The sequence below is a fragment of the Populus alba genome, chromosome 13 (genome assembly GCF_005239225.2).
Source record: "Populus alba chromosome 13, ASM523922v2, whole genome shotgun sequence".
NCBI classification, from domain to species: Eukaryota; Viridiplantae; Streptophyta; class Magnoliopsida; order Malpighiales; family Salicaceae; genus Populus; species Populus alba.
The window spans coordinates 3,792,794-3,819,521 of record NC_133296.1 but is presented as its reverse complement, the minus strand read 5'-3'; the positions used below and the strand labels follow the sequence as shown (position 1 = coordinate 3,819,521).

At 30.4% G+C, this 26,728-nt stretch overlaps 2 protein-coding genes across 2 annotated transcripts; one reads left to right on the top strand and one right to left on the bottom strand.

Moving 5' to 3' along the window:
• Nucleotides 1-5,985: 5,985 nt before the first annotated feature.
• On the bottom strand, nt 5,986-13,635 carry LOC118044081 (serine/threonine-protein phosphatase PP1). Its single transcript, XM_035052241.2, has 4 exons — nt 13,069-13,635; nt 7,886-8,445; nt 7,311-7,562; nt 5,986-6,356 (listed from the first exon to the last, which is right to left on the bottom strand). Exons 1-4 carry the CDS (start codon nt 13,241-13,243, stop codon nt 6,333-6,335), a joined length of 1,011 nt encoding a protein of 336 aa, XP_034908132.1. The 5' UTR covers nt 13,244-13,635; the 3' UTR covers nt 5,986-6,332.
• Nucleotides 13,636-22,076: 8,441 nt separating this feature from the next.
• On the top strand, nt 22,077-26,052 carry LOC118044064 (uncharacterized). The gene is made up of 6 exons (XM_035052221.2): nt 22,077-22,342; nt 23,719-23,862; nt 25,019-25,086; nt 25,183-25,233; nt 25,303-25,362; nt 25,433-26,052. Exons 1-6 carry the CDS (start codon nt 22,204-22,206, stop codon nt 25,649-25,651), a joined length of 681 nt encoding a protein of 226 aa, XP_034908112.1. The 5' UTR covers nt 22,077-22,203; the 3' UTR covers nt 25,652-26,052.
• Nucleotides 26,053-26,728: the final 676 nt, after the last annotated feature.

The following is a 26,728-nucleotide window of genomic DNA, read 5'->3' as shown; positions in this document are numbered from 1 at the left end:
TCGAACAGAAACCTCGGTGGCCAAGGAGCTTTACCAATGTCTCTTTCATTACTAATTTCTTGTCCAGGCATTTCAGCTTTCGTGAACACATTAACTCATTGCCACCTGGCAATTGCTATCTTGATGCTAAATAGAATGATTTTAGGTGATTATTTTCGGTATGGTTTAATTTTAAATTAAAAAAATAACTAAAATGAATTTTAATTTAAAAATTTAGATAAAAAAATCGATTCAAACACCTGACTGGAGCATGTTAATGGCAGCCTCCATGTGGGATTGCAGCACAAATGAAAATTAACTAAAATTCAAAAAAAAATTAAATTAATATTTTTATATTTTCTAATTATTTTAATGCGCTTAATTGCTTATATTAAAAAATAAAAAATATTATTTTAATAAAAAATATTTTTAAAAAACAATAACAAATATATTAAAATACTCTATGTAGTCAAGACTCAAGACAACATTTTCATGGTAGCCTCCATTTGGGAATTGCAATCCAAACAAAAATTTGCTAAAATTCAAAAAAAAAATTAAATTAATATTTTATATTTTTAAATTATTTTATGTAATATGATGATATTAAAAATAAATTTTAAAAAATAAAAAATAATGATTTTAATATATTTTTAATATAAAAATACTTTAAAAAACAACAAAATATATATATTAAAACACTCTATGTAGTCAAGACAGATTTCCGATTACGGCAACTCTACTAAGCATCTTTTAAATTTTTTTTTTAAATGGAGTCAATAATGGCATGATATGCAGTTATCATGCCATTCTCTGACCTTTTGTGCATGAGGCCACGTGGAATTTGCCACGGTGATGTTTTAGCAAGGATTCTCATTCAAGCCAAGCTTTCAACGCAAAGAAAGTTACTTTAGAAAACCGCTTTACAAACGTTTTTTTTTCTGTATTTCTTTACTATTAACAAAAAATAAAAAATCAATCAAAAACACTTTTTAGTTAAAAAGAATTTTGACTCGATTCTTCGAAAAATAAATTTATTTAGAGCGGAAAGTAATTCTAACAAATTATAAAAAAATTAAAGATATTTTTTACTTATTAATTATTAATTATATTAAATTTAATTTTAAATTTTTTATTGATTTATATATTTTTTTAATTTTATTCTTTAATTTTTTTAAAATTTGATTTTTATATCAAATTTTAATTTTAATTATTTTGATTGTTATTTATTTTTATATTATTTTTTTAATTAAAAATTTTATTTATTAGATTTGATCTTTATTATTTATTTTATTTAAAATAAATTATAAAATTAAATTTTTTAAAATTTTATCATCTTTATTTTTTTATTTGTCAGATTTGATTTTTATTTTATTATTATTATTTTTTTATTTGATTATTTTTAAAATTAATTTTTTTAATTATTTTAAATAAAATAAATAATAATAAAAATTTAAATTTTTTTAAAATTTTAATTCAATCGAAATTCTGAACAATATTAAGTATGTAAATGATATAAATGAGAAAAAATATTCTTTGCAGGTTAGGAGGAAGACAGGAGATAGGTGGAATAGCATATCAAGAAAAGTGACAAAGACCTTGTTGTCCTGTCCTGGACTGCCCTTGACCACATTGTGGTAAGTTATTTAGGCTTCCTTCCTTCCTTCTCTCGCGATCATCTCCTTGATGTACGGTGAAGTGATTCAGTTCGATTTGGAATTTGGAACACAAAGGGCACTTGTCCTTTTGTCGTTTTAACACTCTGCTTTCTGTCTTCCACTTCAATTTCTCCTTCTCTGTGTTCCTTTCCATGTGATTTGTCGGTTCCTTTCCATTCTTGAATCATATTTGTTACTTTTTTTTCTTACCGAGGACTAATCTATATATATATATATATATATATATATATATATATATATATATATTTTATGAAACATGAACCAAACCGACATGTCTACTTAGATAATTTTTTTATTTCTTTTTTAGCAACATAAATAAATACTTGAAAATCATGAGAACCAAAATAATAATAATCCCTTTATTGTCCTATACTTATAATCTAAGAGTAATTGTGCCCAAATTTAAAGGGATTAAAAAATAAATAGCGACATTTATTATCCGGCTCATTTTAAAATAATAAATATAATTAAAAAAAAATCTTAGATAAAGATATATTTTTTTTTCAAGACGGACGTAACTAGTTACTCCTCTAGCACTATAAAACTTTTTCAAATTTAACTATTGGATTTATAAATGATAAAAAAATATAAATTAATTATGTGAAAATGTGAATTGACACCAACTATTTTCTTTTTAATTAATATAGGTGTTTGGGTCAGTTTGTTTATATCTCGACTAATCTCACGGCCCCGAAATTAATAACCATGTAAATCTTCAGTAACCTTAAAATTTATGAGACTCAAACTGATGATTATTGGAGAGTAAAATTAAGACTTGATCAATTAAGCTACACTGACCAGAATTAGATTTTTTAAAACAATATGATATCAACTGAAATCCTACAACTTTAATTACTGTTAGAAAAAAGAATTGGCATGAGTTATAGAGTCAACGAGATAACATGCTCGCGCGTTGCCGCGGGCTTATAAAATAAATGCACTTTATAGTATTATAATTGTGAACTAGCGCTAGACAAGTAATAGAAACTAAAAGTATGATTGAGCAAATATTTCATGACAGAAAAAAAAATTGTGTTGGTGATCAAACTCTTAGAGATTGAACAAAATGATTTGTAGTAATCTACAGTATTTTATGAGGAAAGATACAGTACTTTTGGCATATGATTTAGCTTTTTTGTTAATAAAAAGTAAAAGAAATTACAAAGCTAAATTCTCTACCAATTTAATATTAAAAAAAAAACAACAAAGATAATTTTGGAAAGAATAAAACTCATGAGGAAAAACATTGTAGCAATTGACAATGTTTTGTGAAGAAAACTATAGTGCTTTCCCCAATAAAAAAATAAAAAAAAACCATTTATAGAAATATTGTAGCAATCCACGTGTTTTATGAGAAAAACTACAACACTTTCCTCATATGATTTAACTTTATTGTAATTATAATTCTTAACCAACTCAATATTCAAAAAACAAATGACAAAGATAATTTTGGAAAAAATCATATGCGAAAACATTGTAACAATTCACAGTGTTTTAAAAAAAAAATTACAAAGCTAAATTATTAATTAGCTCAATATTAAAAAAAAAATTAACAGAGACAATTTAAAAAAAAATAACAAAACAAACACCAAAAAAAGGGAAAAAAAAAACATGCTGGAAACATTATAGCAATTCACAGTGTTTTGTGATGAAAGCTACAGTGATTCCCCACATGATTTAGCCTTATTTGTAATGACTTGTAATTGTAATTCTCAAACAACTCAATATTAAAAAAAATAAAATTGACAAAATAACTTGTAAAAAAGTTATAAGAAAAAAAAAACCATGCGGAGAGAACACTGTAGCAATCCACAATGTTTTGTGAGGAAAGCTACAATAATTTCCCCGCATGATTAAGCTTTATTACAAAGTGAAATTCTAACCAACTCAATATTAAAATAAAATAAAATCGATGAAATAATTTTACAAAAACAATATTACAAAAAAAAAACACAAAAAGAAACTGAAAAAAAACCATGTGAGGAAAAATTGTATCAATTCATAGTATTTTGTGAGGAAAAACTTGTATTTACTTGTAATTGCAATTCTTAACCAACTTAATATTTAAAAAATAAAATTGACTAAGATAATTTAAAAAAAAAAACATAACAAAAACAGAAAAAAAAATCATGTAGAAAAAAACACTATAGCAATCCACAATAATTATTTAGGAAAGTTACAGTGTTTTCCTCACATATTGTAATGTGATTGTAATTTTTAACCAGTTTAATATTAAAAAATAAAATAAAAAAAGATAATTTTAGAGAAAATAATAATAAAAAACATGCAGATAAACACTGTAGCAATCAACAATTTTTTTTAAAAAATAACAAAACTAAATTTTCAATCAGCTTAATATTAAAAAAAATCGACAAATATAATTTTAAAAAATAAAAAAATAAAATAGAAAAACTATGTGGAAAAACACCGCAGCAATCCACAGTATTTTAAAGAAAAAATTACAAAGTAAAATTTTTAATCAAGTCAATATTTAAAAAGTAAAATAAAAAAAAGTAATTTTGGAAAAGAAAAGAAAAAAATAAATGCAAAAAGAAAAAGAAAAAATGGGAAAGTTGAAAAAAAAAAGTAATTTTGAAATAAAAAAAACAAAAATAAAAAAAGAAAAAAGAGAAAAGTTGTAAAAAATACAAAAAAGAAAAAGAAAAAGAGTGTACTTTAGATTACTGTTGTAATCCACAGTACATTGTGTGTGGGGAACAGTAATTTCCCCACACCATTTAGATAGTTTTATATTATAATATTCACACCGCCCAGCCGGCTTTGTAATCAAATGGGGGGCTTGAATTATTGGAGAGATATTTGGGGATGAAAATATATTAATTTGGAGGAATTAATTCAATTCATAACATATTATAAAATCCAATTTGAAAGTTAGACTCTAAGCCCGTTGGTCAAGCAGCCAGCCGACCCAAAACCAAAACCATGTGAAAAAAATGTTCAATCAGCAGACCTTGAATCTGACGTGGATTAGTGTGTACGGCTCACTTGGTTTGCTTGCAGGATATGATGGCTTTGCCCTAGAACAAGACTCCCTTGAGAACCTTTTTTTTTTCCCATCACTGATTTGTTTACCAGAGAAACTGGCAACTACACACAGCTTCATAGCCAGAAAGTCTTCTCTCCCGACCAACAACAGCTTCCAGTCCTTGAAAGGTTCTCTGCTCAAGTCCTCTTGCAAATTTTAGAGAGCTTGCCTCTGCAAAGTTTCAGATTTTACAGCTTTTACCAGTTTCATCCTCAATCCTCCTCGGCAAGAAATCTCCCGAGCATATATTTTTCACCCTCACACAAAAACACACCTCAATATATTTATTCCCAATATATCAGTATGTTTTCTAGGCAGAGCAGACATCACTTTTCTTGACCAATAGTTTTCTACTCGAACTTCTTCACCAATGCACCAATGTTTAGCATCAACCTCTCCATTAACGATACCACCCCTTGCTCATATTTTCCCAGGGACTCCTAATAGGAAATCTACTATCAGCTGATAAGTTCTATGTTATACTGACTTCTTTTGCAGAAACTCAACACTCAGGTGAAAGATTCCCTGCAAGCGATAGAGCAACCTCTCTCCATTCTCAGGTTTCAACCCAATTGAAATCTGAGAGTTTTGGTCAAAGACAAAGCAAACTAGAATTTCCATAGGACTGGTTCTTACTACAATACCATTGCTTCTCGACTCCCAATTAAAAAGCGGTTCTAGTTTTCAGTTACCACATACCTGAGAGGCTAGAGACGTATGGATAATTAGGTCCAGGAAATCTCTACTCACGAAGAAAAAAGGCCCATAAACAAAATCCCGGGTAATCTGTCTTTCATGGAACGAAATATGCATAATCGAAACCAGAGCAATCACGGAGAACGGCAAGCATTCAAATGTGGTAATAAAACTTCCAGTCATCATGCATCAGTATCCTCATCTTCAGCTAACATGTAACACCACAATGGGGAAGGGGATTTGAACGGAGCATGCACCAGGTCACGTCATCACAAGCATGCCGTGCAAAAAAGTGCCAAATTATCGGCAAGCCACGATATCTTTTAACCCATGATTCTAGCCAAGGGATTAGAATCATTCCTCCATGCAAAACGTTCGCAGTCTTCACTTGGAAATGAGAAAATAACTGGCCTTTTCAGAACCTCACAGCAAAAGAAGATGCACGCAATGACAACATAGAAAAGGGGGCACCTCTTCATTCTTTACGGAATACTAGACCACTCCATTTCCTTGTGTTTTGCTGCTTTCTTCAAATTCAATGGTGGTCTTGAGAATAAAACATAAAAAAAAGTTAAAACCAAGTCCATGTTGCTTGCCCAGAATCACGAGTATATTGTTTCGAACTTTCAACATGGTTCAGGGTCTCACAGATGTGCAGAACAATAAGAGCAACATGGAAATAATTCATAGCAGCAATTCTAGCAGCTATTAGTGTACAATCAAGAAGAGAAGGAAACCTCTGCCTTCTACCTTCAAATCCAACTTTATATAAGGAAAACAATCTGTTGCCTCAGTTTCTATCCCCCCCCCCTCTCCAATTTATACAATTTCAGCATATAATTATGAAATTAAATGGACCTTGAATTCCTGTCACAGCAATCTCAGCATGTTCATGATCCAACTAAAAGCTTGATCTCTAAGTGGGAATCCAATAGTCATACTTTAGTGCCAAGGAAGGGCTGCAAAACCAGACGCAAAACAGATAAGACAGCAATTATATGTAAAAATTAAAATACAGTAACATGCAAGCACATGTCAAATGCAACAAAGATAAAATACATGGAAGGCAGTTAACATGCTGTTTAATATCATCAAACTTTCAGCATAGCATACTCAGCACATGCAAGCCGAATAATTCGAACACTTCTGACTCTTACAGAATAATACAAACTTCAAGAGTTGAATCATTTTTTCCTACTTAGAAGCATTAATTTTTTTCTTGAAAGGCAGAAATTTTTTTATCCATGACTAAAGAATAAATTTCCCTGAAACTACCCAAATCCTCTTTCCTTGACCAATACCACAAACAAGCCACCTTAAGTACCTTTTTCCAACTCCAACTCTACAGTTGCTCCACCAGAACATCTGATAATTCTAAATGGTGGCACATTTATCTCGAATCAACTGGTGTACAGGTGAGAATTCAAATATTAACTGTACATTTATTCTTATTGAAGAAAAGAAGAATTACATTTACAAGTATCAGGATATCCACAAAAGTGTAGAGGACAAAAACTAGTATTCAAATTGTAAATGATGAACAATTTCTTAGGTTTCTTTTAAATCTTCTGGTACATGGGAAAATGGCTGGGATACTGCTTTTAAATACAAACCAAAGCTTTTCCCCTTCTAAAAGTTGTAAAGTTGTCCCAGATAAAAACTGTAATGGTATACACTCAAATCACTTTCAAAAGGATAACCATGAAAAATGGAAAGCTCTGCCAGAGCATAAAAAAGAATAACACTAATCACTTCTCCTCTTGACTATCTTGAACAAAATATTTGAACAAATAGATAGAACTACAAACTTGAAAGGGTACATCATCATACAATTAACATCGAGTACTCTAGTTGTCTATCTAAAAACTCCAATAGGAAAACAGCATTCATGTCTTTCTAAGTAATGCATTTACCTTGACTCCTGGCGGAGGGTTTCCAGGCTTAGCTGTAGTTGTGCTCCCAAAAAGACCACCTCCAGTTGAAGTGTTTCCAGCCTTAAACTTTGATTTCCTATCAGCAGGCTTTAATATTTGAAAAGAACACATCAAGGTGTCATCCACGCTCATCATAGCACCAGCATTATCAAACTCCCCACAGTAATTAGGTGCTGAAAATATAGTTACAAGTTGTCGGTTGGCGAAGAACTCATATCCATCCTCCACGACCTGCAACACACATTTGGAAAGAGCAAATTTCAGTAATAACTCAAAGTTTGCATAGAATGGACAACCAGACCCAATACCACAGTAGAGTTAAAAATTTATCAGGAAAGTTTTGGAGAATATTTTCTTGGGTCAATACCGCAGTGGCCAATTGGCTCAAAAGCCACTCCAAAAGTTAGTACAGCTCCCAAAAAGAAGTGAATAAATTCAACAAAGGATGGCTCTAGATTGTTTATTTGTAACAGCCCCACAAGTAATAGTGTAAAGGATATGAATTCAACTAGAAGCCTGCCTAAGAGAAAGTGAATTGCTGTGACAGGTCAAACCTGGTGGGCACGGCAAATAAGATCCAAATCCTGCTTCTGAAGAAACTCTGTCACCTTGTCAGGACCAAATGTATATGAAACTCCCCTGTCATTCATCCCCCAACCTTGAACATCTTTACTCGGATCTGACCAGAGAAGATCACAAAGCAAACCTGTGTCTGGGACATCAGTCGGGCGCTGTAAGCTTCGAATCTGATCCAAATGATTTAGTTCTGGAGACAAACCCCCATGCATGCAGAGAATCTTCTCATCAATTAGTGCAGCCACTGGTAGGCAATTAAAACAATCTGTGAACGTCTTCCATAGCCTAACATTAAACCTTCTCTTACACTCATCATAAAAACCATATATGCGGTTTATAGAAGCACATTCATGGTTTCCCCTCAAGAGGAAAAAGTTTTCTGGGTATTTTATCTTATAAGCAAGGAGAAGACATATTGTCTCCAGGCTTTGCTTGCCTCGATCCACATAGTCCCCCAAAAATAAGTAGTTTGCATGAGGAGGGAAACCACCATATTCAAATAGCCTTAGAAGATCAGAATATTGACCATGGATATCACCTGCATGTCACAAGCAGAGTTCATCAACAATTGAAAGTTCCTTAATAAGGGGGGAAATTCAGTGACACATTAAGATTATAATTCTTTCCTCTGTTAATATTAATTATCCTGATTGTTCTCAGCCAACCAGCTGACTCATCAAGTCCATTGTCTCATGCAAGCATATAACATATTTCAAATAAATGACTTAGAAACCACACAAGAGTACAATATGCAAAAATCCAACACCAATGCATCATCGTCCAGCAAAAGTAAATGGGAGATTTGATCATTCATCAAGCACATAAACCATAGTAGAATGTTCTTAGTGTGGTACAAGCATAATGAGGTTAAAGTTACCATTGGGAAAGAGGTGAATTATTAAGTGGAGAAACATTAAGCCCCAGATTTGTGTTTTTGGAAAGTAAAATTTAATCTCTTAAGGAATATTTTTTCTTTTCATTCTCTCTCTTTCCTTTTGTCTCAAAAGACACCAAATTATCCCTCTCTTTCCACTAACAATTTACCCTTCAATTTATTAACACACCAAACATCTTAAAAAACTAATCTTTCCACTCTCAACAATTACTTCGCAAAATTTCCCCTTCAACTTTTAGCCTTGCACCAAATGAAATACCATCTATAGATAAGTAAAACGCCAACTCAAAGTCCAAAATGGTTTTAAACCCAGCTCTAGCCAATTAGATTAATAGAATTAAATCAATAAGTGTGCTGTCCCCAAAAAGAAATGGCAATAATTAGGAGTTACAACCAAGAAGTTTCATGTCAAAGTAACGGAGAGCGACAAAGACCAAGGCCTGTTAGTTCAATTTTGGGATGGGTAAATGAAACCTCAGGAGATGAAGAGCTACTCCATGGTAAAGCCAAGGCCCAGATGGCCAAAAAGAAATAATTAAGGCATTACAGAAATCACATGCACAGCAAATTCACAGTTTATGAATCGGAAATGCCATGCAGCTTTTTCTCTACATGCAAAATGTCTTTCAGAAGACACTTTAACAAAGAAACTAGAATGTATGGTTAAAAATATTACATAACAAAGAATAAGGGCTCATTTACTCAGCAAACATCGCTAAACATCGAACATGCTCATCAAGAGGGAGGGTGTGATGGTCGGTTTCATACACTGAAAACTCAAGTAATTGAAAAAATTACTTGATCGAAGGGATCAATATAAAGCATCATTCAAAATTCACTCAAATGGGAACTAACAACTACGTAGAGTAAAATACCATGCTACAAAAATAATTAGGAAATTATGTGAATTTTACAAGTAATTTCAACCTCATCTCTAATTAAGAAAAAGATGATTAGTGGTAAAATTCTTAGAAAGAAAATTATTATTTCCTAAAAAATAGACTTTTTTAGGATGAATCCCAAAATACAGATTAATCCCTTTTTTAATTATATTTTTATTCATGAATCCTATAAAAACATTAAAAAAAACATAAAATAAGCATCTCAAATTACTCATACACTATATAAGACTATATTAGTACTTTACTTTGACTATCAAAACTCTAAAAAGCTTAAAAATAAGTCAATAAAAAACATGAAGTATTAGAATCAGAAAATGATTAAATTAAACCAAAATATTAAATTGAATCCTAAGTTAGTATTTTATAGTTATTATTTGTTATTGTCTTACGATTATTTTTACTCTTTTGAACAAATGCTAGCAACATTAAAAAAAACGCAAGATTTATTGAAAATATAATTTACAAAATTTGAATTCATTTATCTATTGTTAATTTATAATCATGTCACATATAATTAATTGAAAAGAACTTTTCAAAAATAAAAAAGGTTCGTAATAACATAATGTTAAGTGAAAATCTTTCAGTGATTATCATTTTTAAGAGTTATATATATTTATCCTACCTATTAATTATTATTTTTTGCAAGATAATTCAATTCTATACTTTATTTTTATTTAATTACAATTATAAATTATATTTTATGACTAAAAAATTAAACAAATTAAATTAATTATAATCAACAAAATCATATAAAGTTATTTGAAAATCAAACATGTTTATTTAATAAACATTCAAATTTGACCATTGATAAATAATTCTAAACAATCTATTAAAAATTAGAAGAAGAAAAAAAACTACCATATATTAGTTAAATAATACCCGTGAAAGTGATAGGTATTGGTAATAAAAAGTATATGATTCACATTTTTATAGTATTAAGCCATTTACATTGATTATTACATGAACAATAGTTGGGAACAAATCTTAACAAGAGCATTAGACTTCTGCATCTAAAATCGAAAAGCAGATAGTGACCTTTCTTTGACATCTAAGAAACTATAAACCTCACAGGTATTCAATCGGTCATAAAATAAAAATACCAAAAGAATAGGACAGGAAATACTAATTAGCATTAAATAGCCATACTACCAATGATGCAGGTGTTTTAGGGCAAAACTGCCAAGTACTATGTAATAGCTAGTCTGCAATCAAAATCCTGAGCAAGTTCTGCCCCATGTTACCTAGAGAATAGTACATTATGGTATGCAGAACAAGTGCACAATTTGCTACCCACAAAAAATGGTACAAAGGGAGCAGGCTTAGTAGGGTCGTCATTTCAAGTCGTGGTTCATTTTTTATGGGTGCAGTAGACCCCCCCCCCAAAAAAAAAAAAAAAACAAAAAACAAAAAAAACCTTTGGTCTTCTCCAGGGTCAGCTGTATATAATTTTTCTTTAGGGGAAGAAATTGAAAAGACCAACCTAAATACGTAATATTTTAGATTTCCATCGAGAATAGATTTCTGCAAATCAGAATATTTCGTTTCTTATTCAAGTATTACTTTTATATTTAAACTCTAACCTGTGTAAATCCACTGTAAACTATTAAAAATATATAAAAAAAGATCCTTGGTATTCAAGATCAGGATAGCAATTCCAGGGGAGGGAACTAGTTAAGTAACTCTGGTCCTGCCATACAGTACTAATATGAAGCCCAAGGTCATGGAAGACAAACAGACAAGGTATACAAAACAACTCCATAACAATCGTTTCCCCCCAAAAAATACCTAAAAAGGATATGTTAACCCTTAACAGAACAGGAGATAAATTCATACAAGCATATACATTAGCACCAAATAGAAATAACAAAAGAACGCATGAATCCGCATTTCAAATAAAATTCATTAGATCAACCAACGTATTTTGGGAAAATGAATATCTTCATAAAGGATCTTCGAACACTTCACAACAAGAGAACACAAGCACGCAATTGTTCCACCAATCAATGAAGAGAGAACTTAGTGCACCCAACCAATCAGACATTGCAATGCCCGCATCACAGTTTTCATAATCATTCCTGCATGGCAAAATGTGATTTTGCCATCTACAAATATATAGAAAACGTGATGCATAACTTAGTTATGGGGGTAATAATTAGAAGGCCCTAAAATTTTGTTATTGTGACAAGAATTTGCATTTCACTGAAAAGAAATCATAATGCAAGCCAGCACTTACAAGTTCAGATTCTTGAAGTAACTTTTTTTTTCTTTCATACAGGGCTATAATATGCATTTACTGAACCTTAATCAACTATAATATGCATTTTGTCTGTAGTTCTTGATTCAACTGGATTACTCTCTAGACATATTGAGAACTCCTAATCTTGATAAGTTTATGAAATGTAAACTTCAGTTCACAATCTTGCCAAAGTATGTCAATAAGCATTTTAAATGCATCCAAAGCATGCACAAGCCAGTACGATCCATCTATCAATAAAAATCAAACAAAACAAACATAACAAAAAAGAAGTAATCCAACAAAGCCTCAAGTTGGGCTCACTTAAAGCACAAAAAATAGAAAAGAAAAGAAAAGAAAAGACAATGATGGGTTGCAAGCCACAAACTTGAGTGGACAAAATTAACTCACAAACTAAACAATCATAAAGCTCCCAGTTCACAACTCCAAAGTACCAAGTGCAATTGGCAAAATTTTCTCCAAAAATTATACAAGCATGAGAAGATAAAGTAGCCAGACATGTCATATCGAGTAAAGCCAACTTCGTCAGGGCAAAAGTAAGTTAGGATTTTTCTCAGTTGTGATACAATAAACCCCTACTAAATCAAAAATAAGTGGCAACCTTCAATTTCAGGTACCAGAAATCCAAACCAACTCTCCAAGGATTCATCAAAAGATAACCAAGAATCACCAAAAGGCACTTAAATGAAGCACTCCAGCCGATCCAAAACCACAAACTAGTAAACACCATATGGGGTTACCATAATTCTTGTAAATTTTGAACCTTTCATTTAAACAAAAACACAAGTCCCAAAACACACTCCAAAATAAGCTATAAAATCACACCAAGTACACAAAAGAATCCTACAAAATCAACAAAATGGAGTTCATCTAAGACGCTCCACATCTTACTAGGGTCAACAAAGACACAATCTTTGCTTCAAAAAACAATCGCGAATTCAAAAAAGAAAGGAAAAAACCATCCAAACCTTAGAAAATAAATAAATAAACAAGGTAAAGTGAGTATAGAAATGACAAAAAACTCAGACGGGATGCCAAAATAAAAACAAGGGACCTTCTAAATATACTCAAAAACACAAAACGAAAGTAAATTTAAAGAGAGAAAAATACCACAAATCTTGATGGATGCTTCAAGCTCCAGCAAATTAGGCTGTTGCAAGAAAATCTCTCTAGACACCACACAAAGTTGTCGGATCTCAGACTCTGATAACTGAACCTGCTTCCCGGGTTTGCCTCTAACCTCTAATAACCTCTTGATTATATCATCAAGAACTGCTTGCTCCATTTTTTTCTCAAAAAAGTAGTACTCTTTTCTCCAATTCTTGTAAAAATCAAGACTTTAACGGTAAGAAGTCAACGGGTATGATTCTTGAGAGATGGAGAGAGTGAATGAGGATGAGGAGGAGATGGAGGTGAAAGAGAGTGAAGGAATGATAGCATGATGGTCTTTTTGGAGATGAACAGAAATGACGCAGAAGGCTGTCGTTTTGTATAGGTTGGGGCAGAATTTGTGGATTTCTTTAGGGGCTGGGTTTGTTTCAAAGGAGAAAAAGTGGAAAATTCTTTTGTAGAGAGAAAGAGAGAGCAACTGAGCTGACCTAGACTGAAGAGAGAGAGGGAGAGGGCAAAAGAGAGTGGGCAGTGGATGTCGTGAGCATTTGCTAAGTGGAAAATTTCTTCTATTGAGATTGCAAAGAGTGTTTTTCATTTGCAAAGAGTTTTTCCTTTTCAATTGTTGTCTAGTTCACAGAGAGTCTGTTTTTATATTTTTAAAAGATTTATTTTTTTTATTTTAAATTAATATATTTTTAGTATTTTGTGCTAATAACAAAAAAAAAATTAATAAAAAAAATATTATTTTAATATATCTTCAACCTAAAAATACTTTGGAATTCAAAAAATTTACCATTTCTTTCGCGTGATCTCTAAATAATAAAAAATAAAATTAGAAAAATCTCAGCCAAAAAAATAAGAAATTGTTTCTTTGATTATGTTTTTTTTTCCTCCTTGATTATTAGGATTCAAAGCTCTAACTAGATCGTAAAAGGTAAAATTTCTATAAATATTTTCATTGTAAACCGAATGAATAACATTTGACTGAAAAGATAAGCTATTTTCCAATATGTAAGAACTTATTTGAAAGTGCTATTCAATTATAAAACTAGACAAAAATATTTTACTTTTTTAAAAATTAATAAAAATATTTTACTTGAAAAATGTGATACCCAACTTTTACAATATATATTTTTTCATAGCATCAATACTTTTATAAGCATTTACCTTAGATATACAACAAGCGTGCAAAATATTCATCCCGTCTATGAAAAAAAAAGAAGAAGAAATTGGCCGTGTGAATACTTGTTTTCTTTTCTTGATTTTCTTGGATTTTGGAAACAATACTTGAAAAATTATTAAATTTATATGAAGAGTTAAGTTGATGTGGGAAATGTGTTTATAAAAAGGTTTAGAAGGTATTTAAAAATATGATTGTAATTTTTAAAAAATATTTTTCATTCAAAAATATATTAAAATAATATATTTATTTATTTATAAAAAAATATTTTTAACATCAACATATTAAAGTGATATGAAAACACAAAAAAAAAATTAATTTCAAGTAAATAAAAAATAAATATTTTTTTTCTAAAATATTTTTTGAAATATAAAAACAAATAGGTTGATACGCAAATTAATTCAAAAAATAAATAAATAAATATATATAACAAAAAATATGGTGAAAAAAAAAAAACCCTCACGCCTGTTTACAAGTTAAGCTTGTCTTGTAAAAAAAATATATTGGTGACTGTAATATTATCAAACATGTTTTTTTATTTATTTATATATATTAACTTCATGTTGCCTAACACAACAGAAATTCCCACACCCAACACATGGCAGTCTCTTAGACTATTATGCGTGGGTGGCATTAATCACATTTTTTATTTTTTAGTTAATGAAGATCTTTTTTTTTTAATCATAATCTTCTATCTATAACGATTAATTAATTATAGATAATTGATTTGGAATTTCAGTCAGTTTTTAATTAATGAGGATTATTATTGTTCTTTTTTTTTTTTCCCTAATGTCTCATTAAATTTATGCTTTTCTCAAAAGCTACATATTGGATTGCAAGTTATTCAAAATGGTATGGAAGACATATTTTTAACTCTCAAGTAGAAATGAAGGACGTCTTCAAGGGCTTCTAGTCCTGAAAAAATTCACGGTTTTTTTTTCATAGATAATTTATTTTTAAAAGGTATTTTTTAAATATATTTTTAATATCCTAACATTAAAATCATAAAAATATTATTAATTTGATATTTTTTTCAGTGCAAATATATTTTTAAAAAACATTTAAAAACAAAAGTTGATGTCGTGCTGTTTATTATTACAGCTAGACTTATCAGTTAAAAATATTAATTTTTTATTTTATTTTTTAATATTTTTAAATTATTTTAATATCATAATCATTAAAAAAAATATCAAATTTAACTAATGGTGGGTCAAGTGGGGCCACTTAGAGTTACTGATGGGCCCATAAAGCTAGTGTCACATAGCACTCCAAGTTTTTGGTATCGGAAATCCAAGCACATAAACAAACAAAACACAGGTGTATGTCCAGTTTTTGGTCTTTGGTCGGAGAAAACCTTTGAAAATGATTGCCTGGCAACTTCTTGTTTGAGCCTTGAGGTCGTTCTGTCCTCTGTTTTAACAGCTTTCTAGTTTATTTATTTATGTTTTTTCTCCGTTGCATTTTGTTGCCAAAAGCTGAGGTATTTGTATTGTTTTTTATTTATTTTATTTTATTTTTATAGAAATGAGTATTTTTTAAAGTATTTTTTATTTTAAAATATATTAAAATAATTTATTTTATTATTTAAAATTTAATTTTGACATCAACAAATTATAGCAATTTAAAATTATAAAAAAAATTATTTAAAAAAATATCAAAAAAATTTAAATACATTTTTTAAAGACCAAAACCAATGCAATCTTAAGTTTATGATGTATTTATTAATAAAGTTAATTGAAGATAGATATACCTACCAGCTAACTCTTTGGAAAAAACAATTGCTATGCATTCAATTAGAATTGCTATTTTTAATTATCTAATGGGTGATCTAGAAGTAATAACTTGAGATTAAGAGATTTGTCCTGTAATCTTAGATTTGAGTTATGTGATTGCTAATATAATAGTTATTGGTGGCTTACATGATCATTAATTTCAGAACCTGTGAGAAGTCGAGTTGTACATAAATTGACCCGGTCACCTGTATTAATAAAAAAAATTAAAAAAGAAGAAGAAGAAATTGCTATCTTCATTTGCATGGAATCAGTCTCTCCATAGCTGTAGGTGCTATTTCTCAACATGTGATTTCATCATCTTTGTTACCTAACGAAATCAAATGGGTCTGGGAGACAAATAATCAAATCGAATTACTCTATAATGAGTCAAATTCACCTTTCATTTTTCCATCCATTCATAACTGCTAAGGTTATAATATTCTCAGCTTTTACTCCATGCGAAGAGTGCTCGGATCCTTTCCTTGGATATAATATTAGCTTGCCCGTGTGCTATTTTGAGAGTAAAATTTCATATTCTGGCCTAGGATCCTTAAGTGTCTGTTTTTATTCTGTGTTTGGAAACATGGTATAAATTGTATATTTTTAAATTTTAAATTTTTTTGTTAATTTTTTTTTTATATTTTAAAATTATTTTGATGTATTGGTATCAAAAATAATTTTAAAAAAAAATAAAAAAATATATATTATTTAAATGCATTTCTAAGCAAAAAAACACTTTAAATCGTAACTATTATTACAATCCCAAACAAACCTTAAACAATGATACAAGTCTACAAAGTTACAGTGCTCGTAATTTCACCTTTTATAATAGTGTTTAAGATTGTGGTATAATGTGTTTTTTAAAGTGTTATTTACTTGAAAATATATCAAAACGATATCTTTTTACATCAACACATCAAAATAATTAAAAATATCAATTTAAAACTTAATTTTTTTTTTTAAATACAGCCCAACCATACAAGCAAACATCTCTAGAATGAACTAGTCGTGGTGTATGCCTTTCACTGCATGATTAAACTAATTTTTATACAAAAAAAATAATGTTTTTGTATTGAAATTGATTTAAAAATGGCATAAATAACTAGTCATGATTAATGTGTAATGCTAATTAAGGTTAAGAAAATATTACTTATTTTTTGACAACATGCGCTACCCATAATTAAGGAGGAGACAATAAGAAATAAAATCATATGACTGAAACCTATTTTTGACCGTTGGGAGCCACCGCATGCACCACCCAAAGCACGTGGTGGCCCCAACATGTCAATAGTTTTTTAATTTTTAAAAATATTATTTCAATGTTAAATTACATTATCATTCTCAATCAAACATATAATTAACAAAAAAAAAAAAAACAGTGACTAAAAGACTCTAATACCCTTGACCCTAGTCATTTACGTTTCTTGGATTCAAGGGCGTGTATGTAATTTAATTATTTATAAAAAAATGAAAATCCTAAGATACCCAGCCCATGTTGTGCTAATTCTTTTATCCTCGGGTGTATTTTATTTTATTTTATTATAAATAAAAATATTAAATAAACAAAAATACCCTTAACCATATCTATAATGACAAATAAACCATAAGAAAATATAAAAACACCCCTAGCTACAAGACAAGTTTTTTTTTAGACCATAGACATCACTTCACTATTGTAATGAATAATGAATTATCCATGTTACTACAGGAAAACCCTTTCTTTTTAGTTATTTATTTGTATCAGTTATATTATTATTACTGTTATCATTACCATTAATATCATTGCTACTACTACTATCATCATTATCACCACTATTATTATTACCACCACCACCACCACCACCACCATTATTATTATTATAAAAAAATAAACTTGATTTGAAACCCATTATTATTATTATGAAAACCACCACCACTACAATCTTTGCGTCTTCTCCCTTGACAAAAAGAAATATTATCATTCAGCCATGCTCATATTTTGTTTCTTGATACTGACACACACAATCTAGATTCTATTTGTGAATAATTATGCTTGGTATTTTTTTCAGGACTATTTTTATTATATATTCTTATTACCTATTTAATATATTCCTATTATATCTATTTACCTATTTTATTTAACTAGAAGGCTACATCCAATACATTTAATTTATATAATATTTTTATATATTTGATTTTTTATTCCATTTTGCTTGAATAGAATTCAAATTTATATTCATTTAGAATTTATTTAAAAATATAATTTAGAATTTTTTAGAATTTAGAATGATTTACCACAACTACAACAACAACTACTACTATTATATATATAAAAAACATAAACTTGATTTGAAGGATAAAATTAAAAACTACAAAAAAATTTGACAAAAGAATAAAGAAAAAAAACAAGAAAAAAAAACAAAAAATGACCAAATTGATATTATTATTATTATTGAAAAAAAAAACAGGATATGAGGGATAAAATTGAAAACCATAGATACTTTGACAAAAGAGCAAAGAAAAAAAAAATAAAGAATCAAAAGTAGAAGGACTGAATTGAAAAACTTACATTTACAAATTAAAAGTGAAGGATTAAATTGAAAATAAATAAAATTTTAACAAAAAAAATACAAAAATCAAAACTAAAAAAACTGAATCTGAAACATTGATAACAATAAATATCAAAATTGATTTTTTAGGGTAGGAGAGGGAACAAACCATCCACCTTTAGATGCATGTGCCACCAATAAAGGAAGAAGACATGGAAGGGAACCAAATGAGACGGTGAAAACTCATTTTACACAACCAGGAGATAGTAAATGTATTGTCCAAAGTGCATAATGTCTTCCACATGCTAACACGTGCTAGACATAAGCCAATAATATTTTTACATTTAAAAATTATAAATTAAATGATAAATTATGTTATAATCCTCAATCAAACAAATAATTACAAAAAAAAAAGAGAAAAAGACACTGACACCCCTATTTCAATGGAATAATTTTTTTATCTTTAAAGTTATATGCGTAATCTTATTGTGTTTTTTTTTTTTTTTTTAAAAAGATAACAGCCACACTGCCTTATAATTTTATAATCCATTTTGTCTTTGTTTTCAAACATATTTTAAAAAAAAAAAAAACTGAGAAAATTTAAAAAATTAAAAAGGGGAATGAAATTCTTTAATCTATTCCGACAATTCTAGTTGCTCGTTCTCATATCCAAAACAAATATTTATTTTCTTTGTATAATTTATAACATGATATTATTGATTTTGTATGGATATTGTGAATATTCAAATCGTTGTTGTGTGAAAACATCAGGATACAAAGCTATCATGTATCTATTCATTTTGGGGAGTGTGATAAAATGGAATCAATACCCATGAAAGCAACAGGGTTGAAAGCATGAGATGATTTTTGTGCGTGGAGGTTTGATTTTTCTTGTCTTGTTTTATCTTTGTGAGCAGTTGCTTGATTTCATACATGGATGTGATTTTTTTGCTCGTTATTGATTGCAGTTTATAATCAAATAATGATTTTGAATATTTTTGTTTTAAAAGATACCATCATTTTTTTTTATAAAAATTATTATTTTATTTAAAAAATCAACTTTATTGGTGGCATGATATTACAGTCAGAAACGTGATCAGCCTGTATTTAAAAAAAATTAAATTTTTATTTATTAAAAATCAAATTTCTTTATGATTTTAGATCGATTTAATGTTTTAATTTTTTAAAAAATAAAAAATATATTATTTTAATATATTTTAAAATAAAAATAATTTAGACCACACCTACAACCACCTGCAAACATGCCTTAAAAATCCTATTAAATATCCTATCAATTGAACGTTGAAACTTTAATAAAAATAATAAAAAATAAATTTTTGATTTGTTCTGTGTAATTTATATTAAACCTAGGATTAGTAACAACCTTTGACAAGTTCTATTTCTATGGATATGATTTGAAGGGTGCTGGAAAACCTCTACCCCTGCCAGCGGAGTCATATTTGAGGTGACAATATTTGTTTTTATACACGTCCAAACATTATGAGGGAAGAGAAAGTTGTCTAAAAAACAGAGAGAAAAGGCTTTCAATCAGCAACATTTCAACCACAGAGATGATTTGGTGTTTTTAATAATGCCAAAAAAATATATAAGAATTCAAAAAGTTTATTTTAATTAATAAAAAAATAGCTAATTTTTAAGGTATCTATTCTTACTCCTCATTTTGCTTCACTTTAATGAAAATGAAAATAACCCTGAAAATCATGATAACAAAGATACCGTGAGAGATAGAGAGGACAAAAGAGGGTTGCTGAGAACTACCAAGGATATTCAGAGGTGGCGACGACGATGTGGATTCCTCTGATGTCACTGAGAATTTGGCAATGGTAGTGAATTGATGGGCGACGATACAGGACAGAGGGAAGAAATGGTATTCTCTCTCTCTCTCTTTTAATTTATTGAGAGTGTCCAGACCAGTTTACGCGCATCACAACTAATCCCACAGTTCACTGAACATCCTGCAAATCTAGTGGGTAAGTAAGACACTGCGAGGGTGACAAGCGTGCACAATAAAATTTAAACTCAGGTACAGAGAAAACAAACAAGCCCCTTACATCACTAGGTCAAGACCTCAAGTATAGAAATGGCTTTTAGTCTGACATGTATTCTATTTGTAAACTAGCTCTACCTCTTTTGCACGAATCTGAACAGCATTCCAGATTTCCACATTAGCTTCAATGGCAAAAGGAACTTCGAACACTACTTGATAACTTATCAAATTAATTTATGATGGCCTTGCCAACTTTGTGAAACTTGCCCGGTTTTCAGTAATTAGGAACATTGGACTGCTAGCATTTGGTAGGCTATAGATTTAGCATCAACACGCTAGCATCAATCCTCCTTAAAACAGCATTGATTTTCAAGGGCGGAGCCGGAGCTTTTTAAATGAGAGGATAAATTATAAACATATATTATATTATATTATATAAATTCATATTAAAAATCAATTTGATATAAATATACTAACTCATATAAAGTAAAATTAATTTAAAAATACTTTTAAAATAAGAAAACTCATATTATAATCGTTCTCTTTGAATTTTCATAATAACAAAATTCAGTTGAGTTACATAATAATTATAAATTTTTCATATAAAATTTATAGTAGAATATACATTAATTCATCAAAACTCATTTCACACTCTATTACCATGTAGCATGTTATACATAATGCATGGATGTAGATCAAGATTGATAGTCTAAATTTATCATAACAAATCATTTTAAAAAATAAAAAAATAGTTTTTTTATTAAGAAAAAACCAACCTGCACTGAATAAAAAATTAGGCTTGCATGCATGTATTAATTCTTCTCCAGCAAAACACAAATTGTCTAACAAAAAAAAAAAAGAAACAAATAAAATATGAATTATTTAATTATGTAAATATCAATCTTTACTCACAGATAACAATTGAAATGTTTGTTTTTTCATCTCGTAAAAAAATTTAGTTCCATGTCGTAACCAATTCAATTGAAAATGATATAATTTTTAATTAATTCAAAACAATTGAATCAATAACTATTGCTAAAAAACAATTTAAAATAATTAGGGTTTGTACTGTGACTCATTGAGATTAGTTAAAATTTATTATATTTTTAAAAATATTAATTTTTTATATATTAAAATTGTTTTGATAGGATAGTGTTAAAAATAATTTTTTTTAAAATAAAAAATAATATTTTAATTTATTTTAAAATAAAAAATAATTATTATTTTTAAAGATAAATTAGCTCTTAATTTTTAAGGTTTATCTAATTCTTATTTTTTTTTATTTACTTAGATTTTAAATATTTAGATAATGTTTGAGCGGTTAGTTTTTAAAATATTTTTTATTTAAAAATATATTAAAATAATATTTTTTTATTTTTAAAAATTATTTTTGATATCAGTACATTAAAATAATAAAAAATTTCAAAATTTTTTTAAATAAAAAAATAAATATAACTAAAATTAAACAAAACAGATTTTGTTTCTCAAGTTATTTAATTTTTTTCTCACCCCAACTTTTCACCCCACTAAAGTACACGCGTTTCGTTTGGAAGACCTGCAAATTTTCTTTCAGTTTCTGCCCTTTCCCGGAAAAAGAAAAAAAAAACATCAAAGCGACCCAGTTGGTGAAAAGAGCACATAGAGATGCGAAGAGGTGGTGGAGGACGAAGGGGCTCTGGGAACTACACGAACCCGTGCTTGACCATGCACCAACCATGGGCGTCATTGTTGGTCTATGGTATCAAACGTATTGAAGGCAGGTCGTGGACTGCTCCTATTAGAGGTAACAAAAAAATAAAAATATTTCACTCATAGAATTTATATTTGGTGCAAATTATGAAAACCCATTTGGTATTTTTATTGGTAGTGTGGTTATTGATAGGAAAGTTATGAGCTTTCGTAGTGTAAATATTGGTACCCAGTTCAAGTTTCGTGTTTTAAAAAATGGATAGTTTGTTTCTTTGGAGTTTGGTGTTATTTGCTTGATGGGGAAAGTAGGGAAGAAGAAGGGAAGGACTTGGGACTTTTTTTGGTTATTAGAAGGTTTTGCTTAAGGTTTGGAGTTGTGTTTATTTTTATTTTTATATTTTTTGCTTAAGGGTTTGAATGTCACTGAATATTGATAAGATAACAACTTTGAAAGCACTGTTTTGTTTTTATTTGGGCTGTGGTTTCTTTTTGTCTAAAATGGACACTTGAATGGTTGATTTTCATTTCAAATGGCAAACTTGAAAAGAAAGGTTTTTAGTGTTCAAGGGAAATTGAATGCCTCCATGGTGTTGGATGTTGGCTACATCTTTGGTTCAATTTTCGGAATGATGCTTCAATTACAAAAGGAAAACAAAGCAATATCTCCTTGTATCGTGCTTTCATCTTACAAAAGAGAAAACTCCAAGATGTACAAGAATACAAAAAAAAAAAAAAAAAGACAACATGGAAGACATATCTTAGTTTATCATGAAATGAAATGGTATTGGGTTGTGGTTCTCAGCATGAGTTGAATTTGACCTGGGTCCACACCAATGCACTTACACAACAGAAGTAGTTTTTGAACATCATCGAGGAAAATATCATGTTTCATTTGCTTGAGTAGCATAACCTACATATGCATTTGTCTTAGTAGATAGCTCAGAAGTTTGGTCAAGTTTGTCAATGTGAGGCTATAGAAGAGTTATCGATGAGAAAAGTGAAATCAATCTCTGACAAGATGCCTTCTTATTGCTGTAGTTGCCTTTAGTGCAGATCTTCTCAATCTCCCCATCAATTGTTTCGATAAGGAATACTTTAAGATTCCTTTTGTATTTTTATTTTGTCATGGAAATGAATTAGTTTGTACTATTTAATTAGAGGACAATCGAGGCACTGTTTGATAATTTGGTTCTATGATATTGATATACAATCATTTAATTTCAATGCTGGAAAGGAATGATTTCTTGTAATTGAAACGTTTTTGTATCACATGTCATAGCAGACAATCATAAACAAATTTAAAGTTGAAATCCAGGAATTGTCTTGGGCTTAACTATGGAACTCATCAACCACAGTTATATGACATGTTAGGAGGAAGTCCAGTAGGCACTCCATCTATTTCAGCTTTATGATTTTTTTCCCCTTCTTGTTGAAGATGTTATTAAGCGCACAAAAACTTGTATTTTGAAGGTTGCCTTTGGATTCATGCTGCAAGTAAAGTTCCGGAGGAAGATACAATCAAAGCAATGGAAGATTTCTATAGAGAAATTTATGCAGTGAATGGCATCACTGACATAAAGTTTCCAGAACATTATCCTGTTTCAAGACTTTTAGGTATCTGGGCATCGGTGCTTTTGATGTCATGTATTTCTATTTACTTCTCAAGTCTTGACATCTAGTTCGATGCTTTCTTTCCCTCTTAACGAGCTCTGTAGATTCATGAAATGATTAGTTTTGGATTTATTGACACCACATCGAGTCATTGTTTGTTTTCAGAATTGTTGGTTCTCTATACTTTTTAATGAGAAAGGAAGTGGTAAGTTAGTCAAGTATTGCTTAAGATCATGCAGTAGGCATACATTTCGCGTGTCCCCATCTCATGCTTGAGTGAGCAACCTGTGTGACCATTTTCACTAACGGGGTTATTGGTATTTAGCATGGGCATTTCTACACATGGCTAGAGATCCTGGCCAGCCTTGAGTGTTGAAAATGCACCACACTGAATTAATTTCCACCTTAACTTGCTGGATTTGCGGCCCTAAGTAGAACTTGATCCTGGTTTATTATGAATAATTTTTGTGTATGACACCATATGCACCCATAACACTTGGAGTGATCAACACCCTCATGGATTTGTTGAAAATGCTCCTGCACTTGTGAATGATCAACACAAGCAGCCTTGTACACATAGGGTAACTAATTGTCAAATCGTATAAGCAAAATATCTTTACAAATGACCATCTGGGGCAGATATTATTGTAGTCTGCTGTCTTATATCAATCATCAGTCTTTACTCAATATCGACATACTGTAGGTTTGTGCTAAATTTCTTTTTTTTTTTTTTCAATTCTAAAATCATTTCTCCATAAAATATTAAAGAGAACTGTGTTTACTAACTAATATTTCTAAAATAGAACGCAAGGGCTTCAAGCCTTCAATGGGGTTATCTTTAAAGTAATGAATGACAGAGATAGAACAACAAGGAACCAAGCAGGGCCTAGTTTTCCAAAATGGACAGGAGAATTCAGAAAACAATTTATAGCAGTTTTCTAGTCCTGCTTTGTAGATTTCTTTTCCCCTGAAACTGTAGAGTTCTCCACAAATAAACATGACTGATGTTTATCCTGAGCTGGAGTTTGAGGCCTTAGCTTATTTTCTGTAGTTTTAGATTTTGAAATGTGAGAACCAGTGAGCATGTTCGACTGTTGCTTCCTATGTTGTTTCTTGAGTTCAAAATTTTGACAATATAGGATGTCTTTTTATATTATAGGGTGTGTTGATGTGGTTGGCTGTGTTAGATGTGATGAGCTAGCAAGCTGGGAGGCAGTACCTGAAGGGGTAGGCAACCGTTTCTGACCTTTTTGTCCCTGGACATACATCATCAATGATTCTGTAGATTGTGCTGACTAATCTAGATGACTTTTACTGCTACAGGTGAGACTAGAAGGACAAACAGATTTTTGCTGGCTTTGTGAACAGCCAAAGGTATGATTCTGTGAATGTTTATTTGAAAGTGTGCTTAATGTGCTGATCATTTTCCCTCAATGGATGCAGAAATTGCTAGTTCCTTTTGAGATGCGAGGCTATCAACGTGTTTATAACTTGGAAAAGAAGGTATATGTGGTACATTGAAGTTAATGCATTGACCTCTGCTTTAATATGCGAACATATCTGTGCTTCACAGATATACGAGGCTGCTGTTAGAGGTCTTGTCAGTGTTGAAGGTCCAATGCCAGTAAAATTTCCCCTTCCAGATCCTCAAGATCCCTTTTCCTTAAAACCAGGCTCTATTTCTGAAGGGTTCTCTGAAACTGAAGCATCCGGAGTGGAGAAGTCAGAGAGTCTCAGTGCAGCAATTGCTGGTGCACGAGCAGCAGCTACACAGTTCAACAAGAAAGATTAAAACCTTCTAACTATTACCATGAAAATTGCTATTCCAACTCCACAAGCATGGTCAACCTGACAGCAAATCATTGGAAGAAGATAAAATGCCACAGAGCTACTCATGTGGACGTTCTGATGAGGAATCCTCAGTTCCAAGCCACACAGAGCAACACAACCCATTCAGTACTACGAAAGCAGTTGTCGCAGTCAAACCGGTGAAGATTTGAAATAGATTCCTGGAGCTTCAACTAAGGGTTTTTGTCGACTTATCAGTGGTGATCTTTTTTTAATTCTGTTCTGTTGTTGCCTGCTTTAGTAATTTTCCAGATTCAACCATGTATGAGAGGGATATGCCTGGACAAGCTCATGCTCTTATTGCAATTTAATATACTAAGAAAATCTTGGCAGTTTCAAGTCTGATTTCAGTATCTGATGTCTTTGATCCAAATACAAGTTCAATTCTGGCTGAGATCCCATGTCTGGTTGTGCGTTACTGCCATAAATAAGCACCGGATGCACGTCTTCATCTCCCAGTTCATATCAGCACGACAGGATTTTCTAATTGTTTGAAAGGATTCTCCATTTTAGATATGTTCTACGACATAGCGCTTATTGTAAATAGGCTATAGACTGTTGATCACTAGAAGTGGGATAAAATTACTGTTTTGTGACGAGTCTGATCTCTTGCCTTCCTAGATTTTTGCCGCAGCTGTAAGAGGGCTGGAACAATCGTGATTTCTGCTCGGAATGAGCTCTGTATATCCAACCTCCTATACAAGTGGCAGACAGAAAAAGTTGTGCTAATTTATTTCGCGAGCTCTACAACTAATTTAGTCTCAGTCTCGGTGGTTAGAAATCATCAGATGTCCCGTCGTTATATGCTTTAGTAAGTAATTCTTCTACAACGAATTTAATCAAGCTAACCCTTTTACTGGACGGGCACAGTAGTTTTCTTCTTTTTTTTTCCAAAGTCTTCTTCCACCATCTGCCTACATATTGTTAGCAATTGTTAAACCTTCAAAGTCTTGTTCCATCATCTGCCTGCCTTGTATAAATAGCAGACAAACACAACTGGGTTTCTTCACAGCATACACCC